Consider the following 25,610-nt stretch of genomic DNA (forward strand, 5'->3'; position numbering starts at 1 on the left):
TTTGAATCCCAGCTCAGCCACTTACTAACTGGATGATATCAGCTATCCCTCCTCTCTGATCTTCAGATTTCACACCTGTAAGACTGCAGGTAATAGGGATTAAGTGAAGTAACACATGGAAAGCATCTAGCCCTCGGCGTGGCACGTACTAGGGGCTTCACAATTATTAGTTTGAATTCCCACTCCCAATCCAATGCCACCCCTACCCAACTTCACTAGATTTGGAAATTACTCTTTAGTACCTAAAGCAATTTACTTGGATCTACAAGAAACTTACATTGGCTATAAATAGTGTTATGTATTGAATTGTGTCCCCCCAAAATATGTGTTCTCAAACCTAACCTGTATGCCTCTGCTTATAATCCCATTTGAGAACGGGCTGTCTTTGTTATGTTGATGAGACAGGATGAGTGTACAGTGTGTCTTAAGTCAATCTCTTTTTGAGATATAAAAGAGACAAAACAAGCAAGTGAAAGAAGCAGACCTGGGGGAAGAGAGGTGCCAAGCCACATGAAGATGGCCCAGGAGCAGAAGCTCAAAAGAGATGAGGACCTTCCTCCAGAGCTGGCAAGAGAAAGTGAGCTTCCTAGAGCCACCGCCCTGAGTTTGGCCTTCTAGCCTCCTAAACTGTGAGAAAATAAACTTCTGTTTGTTAAAGCCACCCATTTGTGGTATTTCTGTTATGGCAGCACTAGATAACTAAGACACATAAAAAACATAGCTACAGGAAAATTTCTGCAGGAGGAAAAAGAGAATGAGAGCACTGAGAAAATAATAACTAGTCCACTCACTGAGGGTTTACTATAAATGTGGAGTCCTGGGTGCACACACAGTTAAGTACTCAGCTACTAACTAAAAAGTTCTAGTCTCCCAGAGACACCTCAGAAGAAAGGGCGGTGATCTCCTTCTGAAAAATTAGCCACTGAAAACACCACGGAGCACAGTTCTACTCTGACACACATAGAATCGACATGAGTTGAACTAATTCCACAGCAACTTTTTTTTTTTTTTTTACTATAAGTGCTAAGTAGTTTTTATGTTGATTGTGTCCCATAATCCTCCTAAACTCTATGAAACAGTTCATATTTTTATTGACCCATTTTAGAGATAAGGAGAGTAAGGTCTAGAACAAAGGTCAGCAAATATTTTATATAAAGGCCCAGGGAGTAAATCTTTTTGGCTTTGTGGGCTGTGTAATCTCAGTTGTAACAAATCAATTCAGCCACTCTATTGCGAAGGCGGCTGTAGATGGTATGTAAATGAATGGGTGTGGCTGTGTTCCAATAAAACTTTATTTACAAAAAAAACTGGCCAGGCCGATTTGGCCTGTGGGCTTTAGTTGCTGACCCTTGACCTAGAGAAGCAAAACCTCGCCAGAGCCCATCGGCCTAGTGAAGTGGTGGAGCTGGGATTTGAGCCATACAGGGTTCTGCATCCTGGTTTCCCCCCTTACAGTATTTCTCAGAGATTTTCCTGTATTACAACAAACAGGGCCACCTCATTGTTCTTAACAGCTGAGTCACAGTTTGCTTAACCAGGCGTCTCCTGACGGATCTTGAGGTCCGTTACAATCTTTTGCTATCACAAATAATGCGGCAACGAATATTACACACAAGATATTTTGCACCTGTTGAACTACGTCTTGAAGATGAGTGACTATAGAACTGCAGAACTTTCCTTTGTCCCACGCTTAGCTCTGGCCACCATGCCTGCAAGCACCGAACACATGTGGCTGACCTCCAAATAAAGGTACAGTGGCTTTTGGGGATTAATAAATGATTGAACAGTACTTTTGTCAGTTCTGCCTTCTTGGCCTTGGGATAATTTCTTCACACCTAAGATTCCATCTAAAGCAGAAATCTAGACTGTGAGCTTCCTGGGGGCAGAGACTGTCTAAGTCAAGATTCATTCATTCATCCAACAAATATTAAGCACCCACAAATGGGCCATATACTGTGCTACTGATGGGGCCACAGTGATAAACGGGAGGGATGAGGTCCACTGTCTTGGGGAGGCTACAGGCTGCAGGGCATGGAGACAAGCAAATAGGTGATTACTGTGCAGTGTGATATGAGCTATGATGCAGGATGTGCAGGGCATATAGGAAGGCAACTCAGATACGGGGGTGGGAGATCAGAGAAAGCTTCCTAGAGAAAGCAGAGTCTACCCTGAGACTTAAAGGCATTAGCTAAAAGTATCAATTAGGATTGACACCGTTTGGCTGCTAGTAACAGATACCAGAAATAACCGTGGTTTAAATAAGAAGGAGGTTTCAAGTAAGGAGGTGAGAAATACAGGGCTGGTGTGGTGATACCATGGTCACCAGGGACCTAGAGTCTATCTTTCTGCACTGCCATCCTTAGCACAGGGTGTTCATCTTCAAAAGTGCCTTGTGGTCCACAATGGCTGCTGGAGTTCCAGCCATCAGATCTACATTCCAGACTGGAAACAGGAGTTGGGGGAAGGCAAATAGAGCCTATGTAGCTCTTTGTCTCATTTCTACTTAATGACTTCTGCTTACATTTCGCTGACCAGAACATATCACGTAGGCACACCCAGTTGTAGTGGGGAAGCAACACTGGCTGTGGCGAGAGATGATGGTGGCCAATACTGGAGACGTGGCAATGGGGATGCAAAGAAAACGGGATGGGTCTGAATTTTTTTAAAATGCTGATTAAAGCTTCAAATGATTCTCAGTTTTTCTCAAGGATCCTTACGAATCAACACCCAAGGCAACGGCTCTTTTGCAAAGTTATTTATTTCTTCCCTCATCGCTGTTTAGCCAGAACAAAATGAAGGAAATGGGAAAGAGGGAGAAAAGGCTTCCTGCTACTGGATTTTTGCCATGGAGAATGGCCACTCCTCTGCCCCACTCCACCCAATGATATAACCAGTCTGAGCACCTCTCCTGGCATCTAGGGAAATGGGCAGATACTACAATGCTCCACAGAATTTCAAGGAGGTGGATGTGGTCCAAGGGGCTGTCCCTTCTTAGGGTGGCTTTCTTAAGGTCTCCTGCCCTTCAGATGGGGACAATCTAAAGTATGAAGTCACACTCAGGAAGCTGGATTCTCAGCCTTAGCGGTCACCCAGCTCTGGCGTCTTTTTTCTCCCTATCTGGAGATGCCCCCCCTCCCCTCTCCCATCTTTGCTCTACCTTAGGTCCTGTTTTGATTAATGGCATTTTGCAGAGAAACTGCAAGTAATCTTTCTTTGGATACTATCTCATCCCCCAGTGAACACTTAACATTGCTAGCATCACCCTCCCTGGTACCTTAAGCCATGTGGAGATGTGAAATCTATATGCATTATATCCATATACTGTCATCAATACCATTAATCTTCTATTTCATGTACAATAAATCTTGAAATATTAATACCTCAAATATTTTCATGGGCCCCCCCCCAAGCCATAAGTGAAATCATTACACCATGCCGTAGATCTAAAGGGCAGTGATTCCAATGTGTTCAAGACAACCTTTCAAAGTCTTCTGTACTTGGCAAGGAAATGGATTTGAAAGCGATTTGAGGAGATAAAATTATAGGTTTTACGATTAATTTGATGTTGAAGGTGAGCCCAAAGGAAGAGCCAAGGGTGAATTCTGGCCTCTAGTTGTGGTTAAGTGCTACAGCTGCTAACCAAAAGGCTGGCAGTTCAAATCCACCAGGCACTCCTTGGAAACTCTATGGGGGAGTTCTACCCCATCATAGGGGGTTGCTATGAGTCGGAATCGACTCGGCGGCAACGGGTTTGGTTTTTTGGTTTTTAGTTAGGCAACTGGGTGGGTCTTTTAATCCTCAGTGGTTAGCACTCTGTCTGGCTCAGGGTAGATGTCAAATAAATATTTGTGAATAAAAAAATCCTTCCTCCCCCCAAAACTAGTCACTTCCCCTAATTTCCTTATTTTTGTCCTGTTTTTTAATCATTTTCCTAGTCACTCCACCTGAAACTCACCATTGACTCATCCTTCCGCTAGGTCCTTTCCAATTAGCCGACAAGCTCTGCTCATTCTTCTTTGGGAGAGTCAGGGCCTGGCAGGAAACAGAGGCACCCTCCCAGGGGGATAACTGAAGTGAGTGGAATGGTGGGACAATTTAGAAAGGCGAGGGCAGGGTTAAAGGAACTAATGAGGGACGGTGAAGACCCTGGGGACCTGCAGCAGGAGGCTGCTCTGATCTCCAGGCCTGGGGGGTAAGGGGAGGGACAGGTCCTCTGAAGCCTGACGGAGCTGTTGCTCTAGGACAGAGGCCGTGGCCTCCAGGAGAGGAAGGAAGCCATTGCTGAACCTACAGGCCAGCAGGGAGGGGCCAAGATTAATACCCCCAGCCTTCTTCTCTTCCCAGCACCAAACCCACCGGAAGACAGAGGCCAAGGAGCCTGGTGGAGTCTGTCTATGGAGGTCAGCTCCCATGGCACCGAAGAGGGCAGATGGAGAAAACCCAGCACTCTTGCATATACCTTGCCCTTTCCAACTTTTTTTTGGCGGGGGGGTGGTGGGAAGTGAGTAAAACGTAGAGCAAAACATACATCAAATCAACAGTTTCTACATGTACAATTCAGTGATGTTGGTTACATTCTTCAAGTTGTGCCACTTTCTCAATATCCTTTTCTGAATTGTTTCACCATCATCAACGTAAACTCACTGCCCCCCAAGCTTCTCATCTAACCTTTCAAGTTGCTGTTGTCAATTTGATTTCATACGGATAATTCTTTCAAAGAACACAATCTCAAGGCAGATGCTCTTTTCTAATTAAGTTAAGCTATTGTTTGGTTTAAAGATGACTTCAGGGGATAGTTTCAGTCTGAGGTTTAAGGCCTAAAGATTTCATCAGGGCAATAGTTTGGGGGATCATCTAGTCTCAATGGCTCCAGAAAGTCTGGGTTACATGAAAATTTGAGGGCCTGTTCCACATCCTCCCCACCCCTCTTTGATCAGGGTTCTTCTACAGAATCTTTGATCAAATCGTTCAGTAATGGTAGCTGGGCACCATCCAGTTCTTCTGGCCTCATGGCAAAGGAGGCATCCAATTGGTTAACAAACACTTACATAGCGCTTACTACGTGAGGGCACTGTTAAAGCACTTGACATGCATTTCCTTCTAATCCTTGTGACAACCCAAGTGCTGCTATTACTCTCATGTTACAAGAGGGAAAATTAAGACACAGAGAAGCTGGCTAACACTGGTAAGTGACAGAGCAAGTTTTCAAACCCGGATGGTGCGGACCACTACTGTCATGGATTGAATTGTGTTCCCCCAAAAATGTGTGTATCAATTTAGCTAGGCTGTGAGTCCTGGTATTGTGTGATTTTCCTGTATGTTGTAAATCCTGCCTCTATGGTGTTAATGAGGGAGGATGGGCGGCAGCTGTGTTAGTGAGGCAGGACTCAATCTATAAGACTGGATTGTGTCTTGAGGCAATATCTTAAGATATAAAAGAAAGAAGGGAACAGAGAGAGACGGGGGACCTCATACCACCAAGAAAGCAGCACCTGGAGCACAGCTCATCCTTTGGACCAGGGGTTCCTACGCAGAGAAGCTCCTCAACCAGGGGAAGATTATGACAAGGACCTTCCTCCAGAGCTGACAGAGGAAGCCTTCCCCTGGAGCTGACACCCTGAATTTGGACTTGTAACCCACTAGGCAATGGTTTGAGTAGACTATGAGAGAATAAATTTCTCTTTGCTAAAGTCATTCACTTGTGGTATTTCTGTTACAGCAGCACTAGATGACTAAGACAATTATGCTACACATTTGTGACCACATGACCATCTGACCTCTCACCCAGGTCACCCCAGGTGCTATAGTAATGTCCCCACTGGTCTGCGTCTTCCCTGTTCCAGTCCATCCTGAACCCACTGCCGACAGTACACCACTCAAGCTCTGGCTCCATCATGCCCTCCTGGGCTCAGAAGACATCTGTTTTTTGTTTTGGTTTTTCCCTGCCCAACATCTCTTCTCTCTCTGGTGACAGAACCTGGGTTTCCTTTGGGGGAACTACCCCCACCCACTGTCAGCCTATGTGTCTTAGATGGACTTGTTCTCTTTCCACCTGCTTTGGGAGCAGTCACGTGACCAGGCCTGGGCAATGAGAACACCACAATCCCTGGGGCCCTAACAACTGTCTGGGGGTTAAGGAATGCGACCTGATTGGGGAAAGATGGGGCTAGAGGTTGGGGTGGGGCATGTCTTGTGACTTCCAGGGAAGCTAAGTTTTCTTTTTCTTCTGCAGAAGCTAGAGGAAGAGACCCTCACCTTTTTGCAGGTGGAGGGGTGTTAGAATGCATCGAATGGAAGTACTGCAGCCATCTTGCTGCCATACATGAGGTGAGCTGCTGGGGGCCATTGTGAGCCTAATTCCCACACTGTGGAAAGCAGAGAGAAGGGAGAAAGAGAGGTCAAAGGTTTGGCTTGAGATTCTGGATCAGACCATGCCTGAAGCAAGAGACCTCTGGATTTTTCACTTAGCAGAGCTAGTAACATGATAACAACAATAGTGACTTCCTATCAGAAGCAATGGGTTATGTTTTGTGTAGCTTGCAACCCCAAGAGCTCTAAATGATGTAAGGGAGGTGTGCGAACTTCACGTTCTGAAATTTTTGTTCCATGACACTTAGAATCATGGATGTCCTTAAAGAACTCAAATAAATAACTGAGATAATTATTTTTTTAGTGCCTAGAGAAGCCTTATGTAAACACACACATGCACAGAGCACCAGCAACTTAAGTGCAACAGGTGGCATCTCCAGGCCTTTTCTGTCTGTTTGTTTGTTTAGTATTTCAATAAAGCCGTGTGGAAAATACTCCACAAAGGCTGGTCACCCCAGCAGAAGAGGGAGTGTGGTTGTTTGCCATTGTTTCTCCCTCACGAGGACAACTCGGCCTAGAACCTGTTTCCAGCTGTCTGGGCGCGGAATGGGCTGGAGAACGTTGCAACAAGAGGTCACATCTTAGCAGAATGCAGTGCCCTACAAGTAGGGGACCAGGGAAAGTCGGAATCAGCCCAGGAAACTGGGATGGAAAGCTGGGAACAAAGCTTCCATTTGGGGGTAGGTGGAGAATAAAGCCCCCTGTGGGATTAAAAAGAAGTCCTGGTGGTGCGGTAGTTAAGCACTTGGCTGCTAACCTAAGGGTTTGTGGTTCAAACCCACCAGTGGCTCCACAGGAGGAAGATGCGGCAGTCTGCTCCCATAAAGATGACAGCCTTTGAAACCTACGGGGCAGTTCTGCTCTGTCCTATAGGGTCGCTATGAGCAGGAATCAACTTGACAATGGTGTGTTTGGTTTTCGGATTGGGTGGAATTAAACCACTGATTCTTAACCAGGGCTGTAAATCACAGAACCCATGCAAGTTTTTCACATATATTCACCCCCTACACCCAGCCCTTTAGCTTCTGATTCAGAAGGACTTGGGTGGGGCCAGTGACTGTAGGTTTTTTTTTTTTTAATCTCCAAAGTTTATTCTGAGGTACATGCACAGCTAAGAACTCAGGGATAAACATTAGGAAATTCTGTATAACCCAAAAAGAAAGGGGGGGAGGGGGGAAGAAATGATCAAGAAGAGAAATTCTCAAAAAACAAAACACAGAAGCAATAAATAAAAAGCATTTAGAGGAGAAGAGTTGAAACAGGGTTACACATGACGTGTTTACCAGGCTGGGTCATCCTGGGTTTAAAAAACAGATGGACTGAAGGACTCTTAGAAGACTGTCCCATTTCCCCTACTTCAAACTTTCATCTGGAAGTTTCTAAGTATGTTCATATTGAGATCGGGAGGATCATTTGTAATTACTAGCTGTTAAGGACTGAATTATTTTATTGACTACGCAAAGGCATTTGACTGTGTGGGTCATAAGAAATTATGGATTACATTGAGAAGGATGGGAATTCCAGAACACTTGATTGTGCTCATGAGGAACCTGTGCTTAGACCAAGAGACAGTTGTTCGAACAGAACAAGGGGATACTGCGTGGTTTAAAGTCAGGAAAAGTGTGCATCGGGGTTGTATCCTTTCACCATGCTTATTTAATCTGTATGCTGAGCAAATAACCCAAGAAGCTGGACTAAATGAAGAAGAATGTGGCATCAGGATTGGAGGAAGACGCAGATGACCAACCTTGCTTGCTGAAAGTGAAGAAGGCTTGAAGTACTTACTGATGAAGATCAAGGACCACAGCCTTCAGTATGGATTACACCCCAACATAAAGAAAACAAAAATCCTCACCACTGGACCAATAAGCAACATCATGATAAATGGAGAAAATATTGAAGTTGTCAAGGATTTCATTTTACTTGGATCCACAATCAACACCCATGGAAGCAGCAGTCAAGAAATCAAACAACACATAGTACTGGGCAAATCTGCTGCAAAATGTTAAAAAACAAAGATGTCACTTTGAAGACTAAGGTGCGCCTGACCCAAGCCACGGCCTTTTCAATTGCCTCATATGCACGCGAAAGCTGGACAATGCATAAGACCGAAGAAGAACTGACGCCTTTGGGGGATTGTGGTGTTGGTGAAGAATATTGATTATAACATGGACTGCCAAAAGAATGAACAAACCTGTCTTGGAAGAGATATAACCAGAATGCTCCTCAGAAGCAAGGATGGCGAGACTGCGTCTCACATACTTTGGACATGTCATCAGAAGGGAGCAGTCCCTGGAGAAGGATATCATGCTTGGTAGAGGGTCAGTGAAAAAGAGGAAGACCCTCAAAGAGATGGACTGACACAGTGGCTGGAACAATGGACTCAATCATAATGATTATGAGGATGGTGCAGGACCAGACAGTATTTTGTTCTGTTGTACACATGGTCACTACGAGTTGGAACCAACTGGACGACAGGATTGAATTGTGAACCCAAAAATATGTGCTGTAAATCCTAACCCCTATACCTGTGGAATAGAGCCCTGGTGGCACAGTGGTTAACAGCTATGGCTGTCAACCAACAGTCTGGCAGTTTGAATCCACCAGCTGCTCCTTGGAAACCCTGTGGGGGCAGTTCTATGGGGCAGTTTTGTTTTGTTTTGTTGGTATACCTCTGGATGTAATCCCACTCGGGAATAGGGTTTTCTTTGTGATGTTAATGAGATCATATCGGTGGAGGGTGTGTTTTAAATCGATTACCTTTGAGATGTAAAGACGGCAGACTAGGCACAGAGGAAAAATGAAACCCTTTGCCACAGAGTGCTTGAAATACTGGTGGCATAGCTCCCAGTATCATAGCAACATGCAAGCTACCACAGTAATAAGACAAACTGACAGGTGGTGTTAATACCTGTTAGGTTGTTGTTAGGTGCCGTGGAGTCAGTTCCGACTCGTAGTGACCCTGTGTACAACAGAACAAAACACTGCCTGGTCTTGCACCATCCTCACAATCAGTTATGCTTGACCCCATTGTTGCAGCCACTGTGTCAATCCATCTCACCAAGGGTCTTCCTTTTTTTCACTGACTCTATTTTTTTTTTTTTTCTATTTTACCAAGCATGATGTCCTTCTCCAGGGACTGGTCCCTCCTGATAACATCTCCAAAGTATATGAGATGAAGTCTTGCCATCCTTGCATCTAAGGAGCATTCCGGTATTTCAAGTGCCAGCAGGGTCACCCATGGTGAACAGGTTTCAGCAGAGCTTCCGAGGGTAGTACCCCTACACAAAGACTAATCTCATCCCCAGCCTCCTTCCTGTTTTCCTCTCGCTCCCTGTTCTGGAAGAGGAAGTGTATCCTCCCTGATAAGGACACCATAGTCAATGGGACAGTACAGGCTGGAGCAGCCAGCTGAGCTCTCTGCCTCTTGGGGTGTACAAATGTGATATTCTGCTCACTTTCAACAATGGAGATCAGGAGGTGTGATTACTGGGGCCAGATTAGCACACCACAGTAGCAACTACCTTGCCTTCATCGCCAGGCATTGTGGATATGACATTTTAGAAATTAATAGCCAGCTTGGCTGACAGTCCGAACCAACTCAGGCAGCCTTTGAGCCCAGCACACAGGAACTCTGGGGAGTGGGCGCCCTCTGGTGGCCGCAGCGCTGGTGCGGTAAATCCCGAGACCTTCCGTGCCCTTGGTGCACAGGGGCATAGATCTTCCGACACCATCAGGGATCAAAGGACCTGTGTGTTCAGTCACAGCCCTGTAGGGCTGCCATTTCAGGAGGCAACAGTGGGAGGAAGCAAGTCCCCGAAGGCAAGAGGAGCCTTTTAAACTTCTGAATACATACTCAGTGGAAAAGCGCTTTGTGCTCAGGGCTGTTTCTCTGGAACCCGCTAGAAAAGAGTGATTTTGAGGCCAAAGCTCCACACTGAAAGGTTTCTTTTGTTTCCTTCTGTTGGGAAAGGGTCATATTTTCTTCTTCTCAAGTCATTTGGAGGAGGTAAGGATCCATCATTTTAATCAGAGTCTCAAAGAGGTATTGAAAAAGAAAAAAAGTCAACCCTATAGGATAGAGTAGAACTGTCCCATAGAGTTTCCAAGTAACACCTGGTGGATTCAAACTGCTAGCCTTTTGGTTAGCAGCTGTGGCACTTAACCACTACAGCACCAGGGTTTCCCAATAAGGTATAAGGCCTCCAAAAGGGTTAAGAACCTTTGAGACAGCAGCTCTTTCCCTAATGTCTTTCTTTCTGAAATTCCAGAGAGACATGCATATAAGGGGCATGTTGTACAGCTTTGGGGGCCTGCAAACACTGTATTAGAAACAACCCAAACGTCCACCATGACACAATGGTTAACCACTTGGCTGCTAACAGATTGGAGGTTCGAACCCACCAGCGGTTCCATGGGAGAAAAGACATGGTGATCTGTTCCCATACAGATTACAACCTTGGAAACCTTATGGGGCAGTTTTACTCTGTCCTATTATAGGGTCGCTATGAGTTGGAATCAACTCAATGGCAATGTTTGTTTTTATAGGGTCACTCTGAATCAGGATTGACTCAACAACAAACAACAGGGGAAGAGATAACCTAAGAAAAGGCAGGGTTGCTTAGTGGTCAAGTTCATATACTGGGACCAGACTAACTAGGCTCCACCATTTACTAGCCTGTGACCTTCGGCGAGTCGCTCACTGAGCCTCTGTCCTTCCATTTCCTCATCTGTCAAACGAGGATGATGAGAGCACCTATTTCACGGGCTGTGAGAATCCAGTGAGTAAGGCAGTTAGGACAGTACTCAGACCCAAGTAGGGGCTAGGTTAGCGTCAGCAGTTGTGACAGCTCAGCTGTAAAAAATGGAGCATAAGTGCAGACAGCTAAAAGGAATGAGGCGGATCTATAGGTATTGAGCTGGAAAGATGGCAGATCTAGATCACGAAATGAAAAATGCAAATTGCTGATCAATATGCATGGTATTATTCCACTTGGGGAGCCGTGGTAGTGCAGTGGTTAAGAGCTTGGCTGCTAACCAAAAGGCCGGCAGTTTGAATCCACCAGCCGCTCCTTGGAAACCCTATGGGGCAGTCCTACTATGTCCTGTGAGTTGGAATCAACTTGATAGCAATGGGTTGGTTTGGTTTATTCCACTTGGGAAGCAACACAAATCCAAATATGTATACACGTATGAATAAAATAAAAAGAATCTGGAAGGATACACTTTGAATTTTGAATCATGGTTACTTCTGGGGAATAAGTTTGGAAGAAAACTGTCTATTTATATGGAGTTTTATATTGTTGAGTTTATGGCAAGTATTACTTTTGGAAGTAAAAAAGAAGAAAAGGAATACTGTAGAGATAAAAGGAAAGAAAAAGAAGGGAGGGAGGAAGGAGAAAGGGACTGTCTTATGTGGCAGGTTGTTAATAGTCAACCACGAAGTAAGAAAAGTAGTCACAGACTTTCCTGTTAATCAACAAGCAGTCTATAGGGAGATTTACTTGTCACTGTAAATACCTTTTAGCACTGCTGGAATATTTTGCCATGTACATGCATGCATTATTTATTACAAGAAGAGTTTTACCTTTTTTTCTTTTTTAGAAGAGGCAGTCTAACCTTGTATTTAGTCCAACAAAAATGTATGCATTCCAGGTGCTGTGCTAAGCTCTGAAGCTGTAGAGATGAGTACAACTCTCCCTGCCTCCAGAAGGTCATGATCTAGCTCAGTGCTTCTCAAACTTTAAAGTGCTTCCGAATCACCTGGAGGTCTTGTATATCTGCAGGGCTTTGAACCAGTTCATTCAGGTTCGACCCCCTGCTGAGAATTTGCATTTCTACCCCGGATCTGCTGAATCAGCTGGCTTCCCCCCAGAAGGAGTGATCCTAGAAAGGTGGAAGCTGCAGTGTCTTTTATGACCAAGCCTTGGAAGTCACATTCCATCATTTCTGACATATCCTATTTGTTAGAGCAAGTGACGAAGGAACAGCCCACACTCAGGAAAGGGGAATTCAACTTCACCAACAAGAGTGTTGAAGAATTTGTGGCTATATTTTAAAACCTCTACATCAGGTCAGAATGCAGTCTTTGATTCAGTAGGTATGGGGAAGAACCCAAAATTCTGCGTTTCTAACAAGCGCCCAGGTGATGCCGTAGCTGCTAACCCACGAGCACACTTTGAGGAGTGAGAGAATCAGAGACACGCAAAGAACTATAGCTCAGAGTGCCTCCTTGGAACTACTGCTTCGAGAATAACATCCTTCGTCATGCTGCCATCATCTTTGGATGGTGTCCAACTTTAAAATCACATTTCCCCTGAAAGGTAGGAGCAGTAAAGTAAGGGAAAGACAAGATGGCCTTGTTAATACACAAGGACAAGCCGTAATGGAATTACAAACAACCAAAGGGGGATTTAGAAAGTCACTCTGGCCTTGTTCTGGCAACTCTCAGAAGCATAAAACATCAGCCATCAATTCCGAAGGGGATGCTAAACAAACAGCAGCAAATCTGGGCTTTTAATAAGGCTTGTACAGAGTGTCTTTGTATGACTAAGATTCCTGGCTGTGATCCTTACAAAAGTACCTTTGATATAGGAGGGCAAGAAATGGCACCAGGTCCTCAGAAGATCAAGGGTTTTATATGCTCTGCTGGCTTGAAGGGCAGCTGTTTAAAGACATCATTTTCCCATTGAACAGCTTGGCTTGAAATTTGCTTTCGAATATAGCATAAACTGTAAATTCTGAGCTATAACTCAGATACCATAATTCACCATTTTAAAGTGTGCAGTTCAGTGGGTTTTAGTATCTTCACAAGATTGTGCGACCATCACCATTATCCAATTCCAGAAAGTTTTCAGCACCCAGAAAAGAAACCCTATATCTACTAGCATTCACTCCTCATTTCTTCCCATCCCTCCCAGCCCTAGTCAACCACTAATCTACCTTCTGTCTCTATGGATTTGTCGATTCCGGACATTTCATATAAAGGGAATCACATAACATGTGGCCTTTTGCGTCTGGCTTTTCATTTTGCATGTTTTCAAGGTTCATCCATGACGAAGCATGCATCAATACTTCATTACTTCATACCTTTTTATAGCCAGATAATATTAAGTTGTATGGCTATGTCCACATTTTATCCTTTGATCAGTTGATGGGCATTTGGGTTGTTTCCACTTTATGGCTATTAAGAATAACGTTGCTATGAACATGGTTTCAATTTTCTTGGGTATATGGCTAGGAGTGGAATTGCTGGGTCAAACAATAGCTCTATGTGTAACTTCCTGAAGAACTGCCAAACTGTCTTCTGAAGTGACGGCACCATTTTATCAGCAATGGACGAGGGTTCCAATTTCTCCACATCCTCACCGACACTTGTTATTATCTGTTGGCTTTGCTACAGCCATCCTAGTGGCTGCGTATCTCATGGTCGTGCATTTCTCTGATGACTGATGTTGAGCATCTTTTCATGTGCTTTTTATCCGCATGTGTATCTTTTTTGGGGAAAGGTCTATTCAAATTCTTGGCCCATTTTTAAATTAGGTTATTTGTGTCTTCATTATTGAGTTGGAAGAGTTATATATTCTAGATACAAATCTCTAATCAGATACATAGGACTTGCAAACATTTTCTCCCATTGTGCAGATTGTCTTTTTCACTTTCTTGATAGTGTTCTTAGAAACCCAAAGTTTTTAATTTTGATGAAGTCCAATTTATCTGGTTTTTACTTTGGTTGCTTGTGCTTTTAGGGTCATGTGTAAGAAACAATTTCCCAATCCAAGGTTATGTAGATTTAAATCTATGTTTTCTTCAAAGAGCTTTATAGTTTTAGCACTGACATTTAGGTTTTTGGTCCGTTTTGAGTTTGTTTTTTGTATATGGTGTGAAGTAAACCAAAAAAAACCAAACCCATTGCCATCGAGTTGATTCTGACCCATAGTGACCCTATAGGACAGAATAGAACTTACCCCATAGGGTTTCCAAGGAGGGGCTGGTGGATTCAAACTGCCTGACCTTTTGGTTAGGAGCCACAGCTCTTAGCCACCACACCACCAGGGCTCCATGGTGTGAGGTAGGGTTCCAAATGCATCCTCTTGCATGTGGAGATTCCACCTACAGTGTTTTAAATCATCAGCAGGAAGTAGACTTAATGGCTTCCTTTTGGTTTCTTTTTCATTCAATCTTGATTGAATTTTGCTGAGAGGCACACAGAAGTAGTTTTGAATTGCTAGTTATTTATGTGACTTTACACCTATTTCTTCACTCAAGTCCATCAACAACTATTTATTGTGCACCTTCTACATGTCAGTTATTGAAACACAGCTTACATTCTAGCAGGGCAAAAGACAGTATATTATATGCTGGAAGGTGGTAAGTACTATGGGGGAGGGAAGCAGAGCAGGGAACGAGGATGCCGCTTGCAGAGGGCGGGTAAAGGGTAGGGTAAAAAAAAAAAAAAAAAAAGGGTAGGGTAGGGCCTTGCAATTTTGAAAAGCGTGTCAGGGCGGGCCTCCTTTAAAACGTGACTTGAGCAAAAACCTAGGATTTTGACTACGCAGATATCTATAAAAGAGCATTCCAGGCAGGGGGAACAGCCACTGCAAAGACCACAAGGCAGACGCCTGCCTGGCATTTCCAGGGAGCAGCAAGGAGGCCGGCGTGACTGCAGCAGAGTGAGGAAGGGCGTAAAAAAGCCACAGAGAGCCAGGATATTTTAGGGACTTTAACTTTTATTTTGAAGGAACTGGGAAAAACACAAGGTTGAGGAGGGTGAGCTGAGCACTGGCGTGACATGGTTTATGGTTCAAACATTCACTTTGGTTGCTGGGTTGAGAATGCACCTTTGAAGGATGAGGTTAAATGAGAAAGAGTTAAAATTAGGATGTTTCTGAAAAACTCGAGATAAGAGATGAGGGCGGCTGGGATCCAAGCAGCAGCAGCGGAGGTGGTGAGAAGGCCTTAGCAGAGCCCACAGGATGTCTCGGCTGATGGGATGGGCATGGGATACAGCAAGTATCAAAGGTGACTCCAGGGATTTTGGCCTGACTACGGGAAGTATGGAGTTGCCATTGACTGCAACGGGGAAGGCCACTAGAGTAGCAGGTTTGTGGGGTGGGGGTGGGGAGTGGGGCTGAGACATTGAGCTCAGTGTCAGGCATGTGGGAGTCCTTGACTTCCAATGGAGGGGTCATGTAGGCTGTTTGATATTTAAAAATGGAGTTCTAATGATACAAATGTAAAGAAATTAGCCACGAGGCAGCATAAGATACCCAAGGGAAGGGTAGTCTGAGAACTGAGCCAAGGACCATACCCTGGGACCCTCCGACATTAAGGGATCCAGAGAGGACGAACCAGCAAAGAAGCTGGCTTTCATAGCAGCATAGCAACTGCTTAAAAACACCTTCTTCCCTTTCCTCCCTTCCTTCCTTTTCCATTCTCCTTCCCTCACCTCCTTCCTCCACCTTTCTCCCTCTTTTCTTCTTTTCAGTGGGCACCTACCATGTACCAGGAACTAGAAATCGATTTTTTTGCTCTCAATAAACTCATGGTCTTCTAGGAGAGAAAGATGTAAATGCACACTTCTGAAAAAATGTGGACATGCAACAATAACTGCAGAGGAGCTCGGGTTTTCAGCTGTTAACCAACTACACTAAAGGAGACTTCAGACATCTGTTTGTAGCCTAGCACAAAAGAGTTCGGCATCTAAACCAGTCTTTAACCTTTCTCTCCCACGTTTAATTTATTGCAACTATTACTGGTAGACTGATTCACTTGATCACATAAAACTAAAGTTGCTTTTGGTTTAGGAAAAGAGAGAAGTTGTAAAGGACCAATCCAAACTATCGCCCTATCTACTGTTCTTCAAAACTAGACCCTTTGCAAGTGAGGCAGACCTGGCTGTTAGGGGCTAATTACACACAGGGCACTGGGTGGGAGGCATCTGCATAAAAGCTGAGGTCCTTCACCACAAGAAGCTTACAATCCATCTCAGGGGTTCTCAACCCTGACTCATATTAGAATCACCTGGGGAGCTTCTGGAACCATTTTGATCCCAGGCCCTACCTAAATAAGTCAGAAATTTTGGCGTATAAATTGAATTTATTTTAAAAAGCTCTCCAGGATATTCTAATGCGTGGCCAGGGATGAGAACCACTGACTGACGTTTTTCCTTAAAACCTTAAATGAATTCATGAAAGTATGAAAATTTTAGTCCATTATTTTGGTAGCAGACCTTAAGAAAATGATTCTAGTTCAACGCTGGTGGAAGTAACCCCCACCCCCATCCACAACTCAAAAAGGAAGCGACAAGTCTTCCACTTACTTGATGGACTTGGGAGTCTTCCTTCATCCATCTTAAATGCCCTAGTGTTTTAAGTTTACTTAAAATCAAGTTGCTGTTGTTTTTTTTCTCTTAAAGATCTGTTGCTTTATTAATGATTCATTTTTGATGTTTTAGGAGAAGATAAGCTATGACACCAAACAAAGATCACCTTCGTTTGCTGTGACTCAAATGGGCTTGCTGAACTCTCATCCTTATGGCATAAGGCTGCCCAGGGAAAAATTAACACTGGGGATTTTCATTACAGGACAAAAAAAATTTCAGTTTGTTAAAATTCACGTAACAATAATTGTTGGTTAACAAAATTCATGTAACAATAATCGTACATTTCCTCTGCTGCAAAAAATCACTTGTCAAAACTCAGTAGCACCCCTTATAGACAAGGATACAAAAAAAAAACCCCAAATCCGTTGCTGTTGAGTCGATTCCGACTCATGGCGACCCTATAGGACAGAGGCGAACTGCCCCACAGTTTCCAAGGAGTGCCAGGTGAATTCGAACTGCTGCCCTTTTGGTTAGCAGCAGTAGCTCTTAACCACTACGCCACCAGGGTTTCCATAGACAGGGATAAGTGGACGTAATTTAAAATCTTTCTGACAAATATATTGCTGCGCTGCATCCGACCTGGATAATACTCTTCAGAAGGGCGTATGCTGGAGCCTATTTAAAAATAACAAGAAGCAAACAAAAGAAATACATTACGTTCCTCTTCAGTTGCAAGATGCAGGGCTGGCATGGCAGGGTTTGGACTTCCTTAGATAAGAAATAAGATCTTGAGAAACAATTTATTTTAATTTGGAGGGGAAAAAAAAAAAAACCTTTGCAAAAGATGGGAACACCTCTGCTCCCACCAAAGCACTCGAATCATGTGATTTCTCAGAGTAACGGGAAGAGATGATGTAACCTGAACGTGCTTGCTTGGGAAAAGGATAAGGGAGGAAGCAAGAAATAAGATTTCCAATCAGGAGTAATGCTTCTGCTTGTTTTATGTCAAAGCTACATAATTGGTTTTCTTCCTTTAGTGATCACGTTCCTGTTTTGGGAAAAGTAGATTTAAAGGGCCTTGAAGCACCCACAAGCAAACAGGAACAGTTAGGTACCTACCAATTCTGCGTCGTGGTCAAGGCCTATATCGTGGTGCTCAAGCTCTTCATCCCGAAATTTCTTTATTATCTGATTAAATTAAAAAAAAAAAAGAAGTGAGTCAGCATTCCAACTCTTCTGTTGTTCTGTCTTATTTTGGAGGCTAAAGCCTGACATCATAGTTTGAAACAGGGTCAGTAAACTTTGCCTATAAAGGGCCAGATAAATACTTTAGGGTTTGCAGGCCATATGGTCGCTGTTGCCACTACTGAATGACTTCATTCCCGTTGCCATTGAGTTGATTCCAACCCTACCAGACAGAGTAGAACTGCCCCACAGGGTCTCCAAGGCTGTAATCTTTACGGAAGCAGACTGCCACATCTTTCTTCTGTGGAGCCGCTGGTGGGTTCAAACCACTGACCTTTGGGGTAGCAGCCATGCATTTAACCACTGTGCCACCAGGGCTCCTTACCCAGTGACTAGTACTCTGCTATTGCAGCATGAAAGCAGCCATACACAATACCTGAACTAATGGGTACGTTGGTGTTCCAATAAAACTTATTATAGAAACAGGTGCTCAGCCTGCAGGCTAGTTTGCCAATATCTTGTTTAGGCTTTTCAAAAATTCTGTTAATGAATAAACAGTTCCTTATTTGCTGTGGAAGATTACCTGAGGATATCTATTTATTCTTTTATTTCACCTAAAGGGTTCATGCTCACAGCATTTCCTCAGATTCTCCCAATGATACTGGGTTGCAGTTCTGGGCCCAGCTCTGCCTAATCCGTGTGACCAGCTTCACCGCTCTGGGCCTCAGTTTGCTTACCTTTAAAATAAGGTGCTGTCCTAGACATCTATGTCCCTCTCATTCCCTAACGTTCCATTTTTTATTCTTCTTGCCAAAGAAGAATTGTATCCAAAAAAACCCCAAACTCACTGTTGTTGAGTTGATTATGACTCATAGTGACCCTGTAGGACAGAGCAGAACTGCCCCATAGGGTTTCCAAGGCTATAATCTTTATGGAAGCAGACTGCCACAGCTTTCCCCCACGGAGTGGCTGGTGGGTTCAAACCGTCAACCTTTTGGTTCGCAATCGAATGCTTAACCATTGTGCCACCAGGGCTCCTTCCAAATTGTATACTTTCCCTCTTTTCCTTTAAGCAGCCCCTTTCCAGAGTACAGTCAAATACCTGAAGAAGTTCCTCGTATTTTTCAGGATCCTCCTCCATCAACGTCCTGATTTGGTTGTTATAATGATGTGCTATTGATTCTTCTACGGCCACAGTGCAAGCCATCGCGCCCTCCTTCCCAAGCAAGGCTGTTCCAGCTCCTGGAATGGTCAAGTCCAGAGAAGTAAAGGAAGGAACTGTGACCACTGATGAGGGAGATCATTTTAGTTCAGGGTTTCACAACCGTGGCACGATCGACATTAGGGGCCAGATGGTTCTTTGTTGTGGCAAGCTGTCCTGTGCGCTGGAGGGTGTTTAGCAGCATCCCTGGCCTCTACTCTACCCATCAGACATCAGTAGCAACCCCTCCCCCCTGGTTGTGACAACCCATGAATGTCTCCAGACATTGCCAAATGTCCTCTGGGGGGCCAATTCACCCTGGGTTGAAAAATCACTGTTTTGGGTGGCACCAGATCACAGTGCTGAACTCTGAGTCACACAGTGAGACAGCTATTCTCTTTTCAGTGTTCTCCCTGACCTTCTGATTATAGGAGGAGAAGGCCTTTGTCTGGGGTGAGAATGTCTGATTCTTCAATGCCATTTACTCTGCTCCCTTTTTAAAAGGGCAAGCAGATCTTGGGTTGAGAGCCTTTGTCAGAGACGGTATCTGGCTGCAACTGAATTACACTGGTTCCCCACCCCCACCCCTCACGTCTGTTTTGACTGTCCCTTCTACAGGGTCGCTGTGAGTCAGAACTGACTTGACAGCACAGCAATGGGTTTGGTGTGTGCTAAATGATGTACAGATTCTAGAAGAGATAATTCTCGGTCTTTTTTGCACATTTAAATCAGGTACATAGAAATATGTATTTCAGTAACGCAGATAACAGAAGGTAGCCATTAAGTAAAATTATTCACATTTACCAAATTTTACCTATTCATTATTTTATTACTATAATCCAAATGCAAGAATCCCTGGTGGGGCAAAGGTTAAGCGCTTGGCTGCTAACCAGAAGGTTGGTCGTTCGAACCCAAACAGTGGCTCGGTGGGAGAAAAGACCTGGCAATCTGCTCCCATCAGATTACAGCCCGGGAAACCCTATGGGGCAGTTCTACTCTGTTATATAGGGTCGGAATTGACTCAATGGCACACAACGACAACAACATTTATGAAAGTGCTGATTTTATGATTTCATCTTAAAAGAATTTAAGCCAAAAAAAGTCAATTTAACTTTTAGAAAAATATTAATAACAAAAGACAGTAACAGGACACAAGAATTATGGAAACAGGACTTGAATGATTCAATCATTCAAAATTACAAAGCTCACATACGCTCTTCTGGCAGGCACTTACCCAGGGCAAACCCCACCACATTCCAAAAGGGCATCAGAATTGTCGGCCGGACCCTGAATGCAACCATCAACTCGTTGAACTTCTTCAAATGGTCCTTCTCCTGATCCCACATTTTCTGTAAGAGATATAAAGACATCCAAGCATTCCGTCGAGGCCTACTGCTACTTACCAAGGATGCCACATGTCCCGTCCACGTGGTCTACAGGAAGCAAAACAGAAATGCCTGTTATCTCACTTTCAACTGAGCATGCCAGCCTCGAGCCCCGGCAGAAGTCCCTCGGCTGCACCACAGCCTGACTCAAGCCGCTGAAGAAGTCCCGTGGGCACACCACTGCCTGACTCGAGCCCCGGCAGAAGTCCCTCAGGCCCACCACGGCCTAACTCGAGCCCCGGCAGAAGTCCCTCGGCCGCACCACAGCCTGACTCAAGCCCCTATAGAAGTCCCTCAGGGCCACCATGGCCTGACTCGAGCCCCGGCAGAAGTCCCTCAGGCCCACCACGGCCTGACTCGAGCCCCGGCAGAAGTCCTTCAGGCCCACCACGGCCTGTGCAACGAAGAGGAGCACACGCATGAGAAACGAGATGGTTGGCCCGTTCCAAATTACACGGGGCAGAACATTCACTACTGTGTCATTTCCTTCCAGCAAGCTAGAATATAAGTATCATTTAAATCAGTGGGGAAAAGGGAGGATAACAGCCAACATTTACACAGTGTTTCCTAAGTGCCAGGTGCCATCAGGTAGCCTGACACAGACAACTCATTTACCCTGTACCACCACCTTGTGAAGTACAAACTATTATCCCCATTATATAGATGAAGAAAGTGAGGCACAGAGAGGCTAAGTAACTTGTCCAAGGACTCAGATGAGGCTGTTTAACTTGTACAAGCACCTATTATGTGCCAGCCACTCATTTATTTCTCACCAAAACTCAATGAGGTCAGTGGTATCACCTCATTTTGCAGAAATGGATGGAAAGGGAATCCCGGAGAGGTCATGTGACTTCCCCAGGTCATGAAGAGGAAGTGGGACAGAACTGGGCTGTGAACCCAGGTCTGTGTGACTACAAAGCCCAAGCTCCTTCCACTGCCCTGGCACTACCTCTGAGCATAAATATCTCTGCCATCCAGGTATTGTGGGTGGGGCACACCAGCGCCTTCACCTAACACGTGAACATCTGTATTACCGCCTCCTCCACCATGACATTTTAAAACTACAGAGATATATTTTAATTGTTTATGTACTATATTGTATGTCCGTGCTTTACATGTAAAAAGAGTAAGACTTTTTTCACCCTACCCCATCCCCAAGAATTAATTTTCATTTGCTTGGGGACAACAGAGCTTCCCTTGAGGACACCTGGCCTAAGGTGGGCCTGAGGCCTTTGGATCATCTGTGCAGGAGAGCAAGTGAGTTAAAGAATACCCACCTGGATGACTGGCCCAACGCTCGTCCGGCCCAGGACGGCCATCTGCCCTGCATAGATGCGGTTGGCTCCGTATTCTCCTGCATGATCCACCCGGATTATCCGATCCACAACTGCCCAATTGATATTGTCTAAGGTCATTCTTGAACTGCAAAATCTGACACCGATCTTCCTTCCATAAGCTGCAATGCAAGTGTTTATTCTTCATTACTCTCAGGTAAAATCGGGATGGACCCTTTCACAGACAAGAACACCTTAGAACAAGGGTTGCAAATGAGCTCCTGTGGGCCAGAAATGTATTTTGTTTCACCCACTGAGTTCTTAAAAAAGTGAATTAGTTAATCAACATTTAAAACCTTCAAGATTTTACCTAAAGCTCTGGATTTTTGGCTTGACTTTAAATATTTGAAGACCCAGCAACACTGAGCCTGCAGGTAGCCTGGCAGCCGCCTCTAGGTGGGCAGGGCTCTCTGGCTCACCCATCTCCTCCTGCTTCAGTTTTTTATGTCAGTGGCTTCCAACACTGGCTGCACACTGCAATCCCTCAGGAGCTCTTAAAAACACAGACTCTCCTCCCCACCCCAATCACCCAGTCTCTGGGAGGGGGCCTGGACTAAGATTTTTAAAAAGCTTTCTGCATGAATCTGACCTGCAGTAGAGGCTGAGATCATAGATTTAAGTTCTAGCAGGCATTTGATTTTGAGAGTCCAGTCCAGCCCTACAGCTCAGGTTTCATCTCATTTTGGTCCAATTCAACCAAACTCTTCTTGTCTTCAAAACGTAAATTCTTCAGGATTAGATTTTACCTTTTAAAAAACTCCTAGGAGTAACAGCTTAATTTTATTCTCTGAGCCTTATATTGCTGTTGCTGTCAGTTGCCACTGACTCATGACAACCCCATGTGTACAGAGTAGAACTGCTCCATAGGGTTTTCAAGGTTGTGATTTTTGGAAGCAGATCGCCAGGCCTATCTTCCGAGGCACGTCTGGGTGGATTCAAACTGCCAATCTTTTGGCTAGTAGTCAAGCACTTAACCATCTGTGCTGCCCATGGACTCCTGAGCCTTATATTAGGGTATCTCAAGAGTTCTTTCCACTAAGAGGAGGGTTTGTGGACGTTAATTTGAACTATGAACATTGACTTGTACTGATAATCACCTTGACATGTGTCACAGGGCTCATGCCCAGCACGTCATTGGTGGGTAATTCCTTTTCACTTAGGCTAACTTCAACACTCAGGAAATATGTGGGAAAAATTCATTTCGGGTATATTTATGGTTCTTTCATTAAAAAGACTTGAGTGCTTTGGACAGAGGGTGATAGTGTGGTGTTATGGATTGTGTCTCCCAAAAAGATATGTTGAAGTCCTAACCCCTGTACCTGTGAATGTCACCCAGTTTGGAAATAGGGTTTTTCTTTTATATTGAATGAGATCATACTGGAGTGGAGTGGGTCTTAAATGTAGACCTTTCTGGGTGGTAGCTTTTAAGAGGGCAAACAGACAGGGAGATACACACACATACACACTCACACGCATGCAAGCACGCAGAAGACACCACGTGCAACAGAGAGCCTAGTCCTGCCAACACCCTGAATTCAGGCTCCCTAGCTTCCCAAACTGTAAGACAATACATTTCTGTTCTTTAAAGCCACCCACTTGTGGTATTTTTGTTATTACACCAGGTAACCAATTCGGGTGGGCTTGGTGGAATTTGGAGGGGCAGTCTGCACTTGAACTTTTCTACCTGGTAGGGTTTTAAATGCTGCACTCTAAACAAAGGAGAGTGGATGTGGGAGTTCTGATCCATCACTACGCAACTTCAGTCCACTCCTCTGCTCCAGCTTACTGAGCATATTCGACTCAGTGAGACACCAGGAAGTGGGTGCAGTCCCAGTTCTGCCCAGTGTACCACACCACACGGACCTGTGCCATCGGACAGTAGGTCACTGTAGTCTGTAGCCATGTTTTTATGTGGAGAACAGTTTGAGACATCTGACAAGGTCAAGGTAGCCTGTGTCAAGTTTTTGCCTCCTAGTTCAAGGACTGGTGCTTCTATCATAGAGCTCCTTGCAGAGAGATGGAGTTCAGTAATTGTAATGATGAACTGGTTCTATTTTTTTTTTCCACAAAATAATCTTATTTCCTTGTGATTTGTTACCACCAAAAACATGTTAATGGGAAAGAACTTTAGAGACAAGCTAATGCTTCTGTGTTTTTTTTTTTTTTAATGTCATTTACTGAGACAGTAAGGGCCTGAGGACAGAGGATGACTGACTTCTGACAGGTAATAACGAGGATTTGTTATTAAAGCATACCGTGCTGTTCCCTAACACTGTGCCACTTCCAGACTCAGGCACCCAAAAAATGATTTGGGGGGGGATGGTAATTGAGTACTGTGATATTTGCCACTTTAATCTTCATAATCTCTGCAAAATGTCTTTATAAAGTATGGGGTGGGCCACAGAAAAAGAACGGACCTAGAGTCAGAAAATACGTGTCCGATCTCTAACACTAATCTTGGACAATTCAGAACCGCCATTTCTTACATACAAAATTGGTAATCATGCTAGTTCCTTTTTCAGGGAAAACATACATAAGAAAACCTTTCTTACTGAGTTATCGTGAGGACAAAATGAGATGTTGTTGTTGTTAGTTGTAAGCCAGCCGATTCTAACTCACGGCAACCCCACGTAGGACTGTGCTCCATAGCATTTTCAAAGCTGTGACCTTCCGGAAGCAGACTGCCAGTCCTGTCTTCGAGGTGCCTCTAAACCAAAACCCGCTGCCGTCGAGTTGATTCTGACTCATAGCAACCCTATAGGGCAGAGTAGAACTGTCCCATAGAGTTTCCAAGGAGTGCCTGGTGGATTCGAACTGCCGACCTTTTGGTTAGCAGCCGTAGAACTTAGCCACTATGCTACCAGGGTTTCTGAGGTGCCTCTAGATGGGTTTAAATCACCAACCTTTCAGCTAGTAGTTAAGCACTCTTTTGGAATGAATTACGTCCCCAAAAATACGTGCTGTAAATCCTAATCTCTATCCTATGGTTATAATCCCGTTTGGGAATGGGTTTTCCTTGTATGTTAATGAGGTATGATTAGTGTAGGGTGTACCTTGAGTCAATTTCCTTTTAGATATAAAAGATTAAATAAGCAAGAAGAGAGAGGGAAAGAGAGATGCCAAGTACATGAAGACTGCCTAGGAGCAAGAAGCTCAGGAGCGACAAGGAGCTTCCTCCGGAGCCAACAGAGAGAAAGCTTTCCCCTAGAGCCAGTGCCCTGAATTCGGACCTCTAGCCTCCTAAGCTGTGAGAAAATTAATTTCTGTTTGTTAAAGCCATCCACTTGTGCTATTGCTGTTATAGCAGCACCGGATAACTAAGACTAGCACTTAGCTATTTGTTCCACCCCCACTCCCCGCCCCCCCCCCCCCGCCACCAGGGAGTTTAAAATGTGATGAAGGAAGCAAAATAACTTTATAAATAAAAAAGGAATAATTCTTCCTGTTATGCTCACTGCCTCAACAGAAGTGGACTCAAGGCTGCATTCAACAACTCTGAGTTTTGCCTGCATCGTCACACACTTGAAAATAACACTGAGGTCTGGTGCTAGAAGTTCTCAGATGCATTATTTTATATCACTGTTTTCGCAAAGTATGAAACACGTGTCAGTAATGGTACCCAGGAAATTTTAAATGACATACGGGAAGATTTTATGTGGTCTAAGGGCATGCATACCCATGTAGTAAGAGTTATTTCCTCTTAAATTCTCTTTCAATCTTTTTGATTATTACATGTTTTGTTATTACAATATTTTTGATTATTACATGTTTTCAGCTAGTATATCCTGAACACCTTTGTAACACTTGCTAAT

The 25,610-nt window shown here is 44.3% G+C and overlaps 1 protein-coding gene across 2 annotated transcripts in view; it reads right to left on the minus strand.

Annotated features, from left to right (window-relative positions):
- The window catches only part of COQ7 (coenzyme Q7, hydroxylase), a 32,314-nt gene that overhangs the window by 5,441 nt on the left and 1,263 nt on the right, over window positions 1-25,610 (minus strand). The window contains exons 2-6 of one of the 2 annotated variants that reach the window (XM_049903740.1): window positions 21,742-21,920; window positions 20,314-20,428; window positions 18,981-19,120; window positions 17,813-17,881; window positions 15,091-17,368 (exon numbers count right to left, since the gene is read on the minus strand). In XM_049903740.1, the coding sequence (XP_049759697.1) occupies window positions 17,291-17,368; window positions 17,813-17,881; window positions 18,981-19,120; window positions 20,314-20,428; window positions 21,742-21,920 (581 nt within the window). In that variant the 3' untranslated portion in view covers window positions 15,091-17,290. Of the gene's footprint in view, window positions 1-15,090; window positions 17,369-17,812; window positions 17,882-18,980; window positions 19,121-20,313; window positions 20,429-21,741; window positions 21,921-25,610 lie in introns of those variants that run through there. The other variant, XM_049903741.1, reaches the window with a different exon arrangement.

The sequence above is a fragment of the Elephas maximus genome, chromosome 12, assembly GCF_024166365.1.
Source record: "Elephas maximus indicus isolate mEleMax1 chromosome 12, mEleMax1 primary haplotype, whole genome shotgun sequence".
NCBI classification, from domain to species: domain Eukaryota; kingdom Metazoa; phylum Chordata; class Mammalia; order Proboscidea; family Elephantidae; genus Elephas; species Elephas maximus.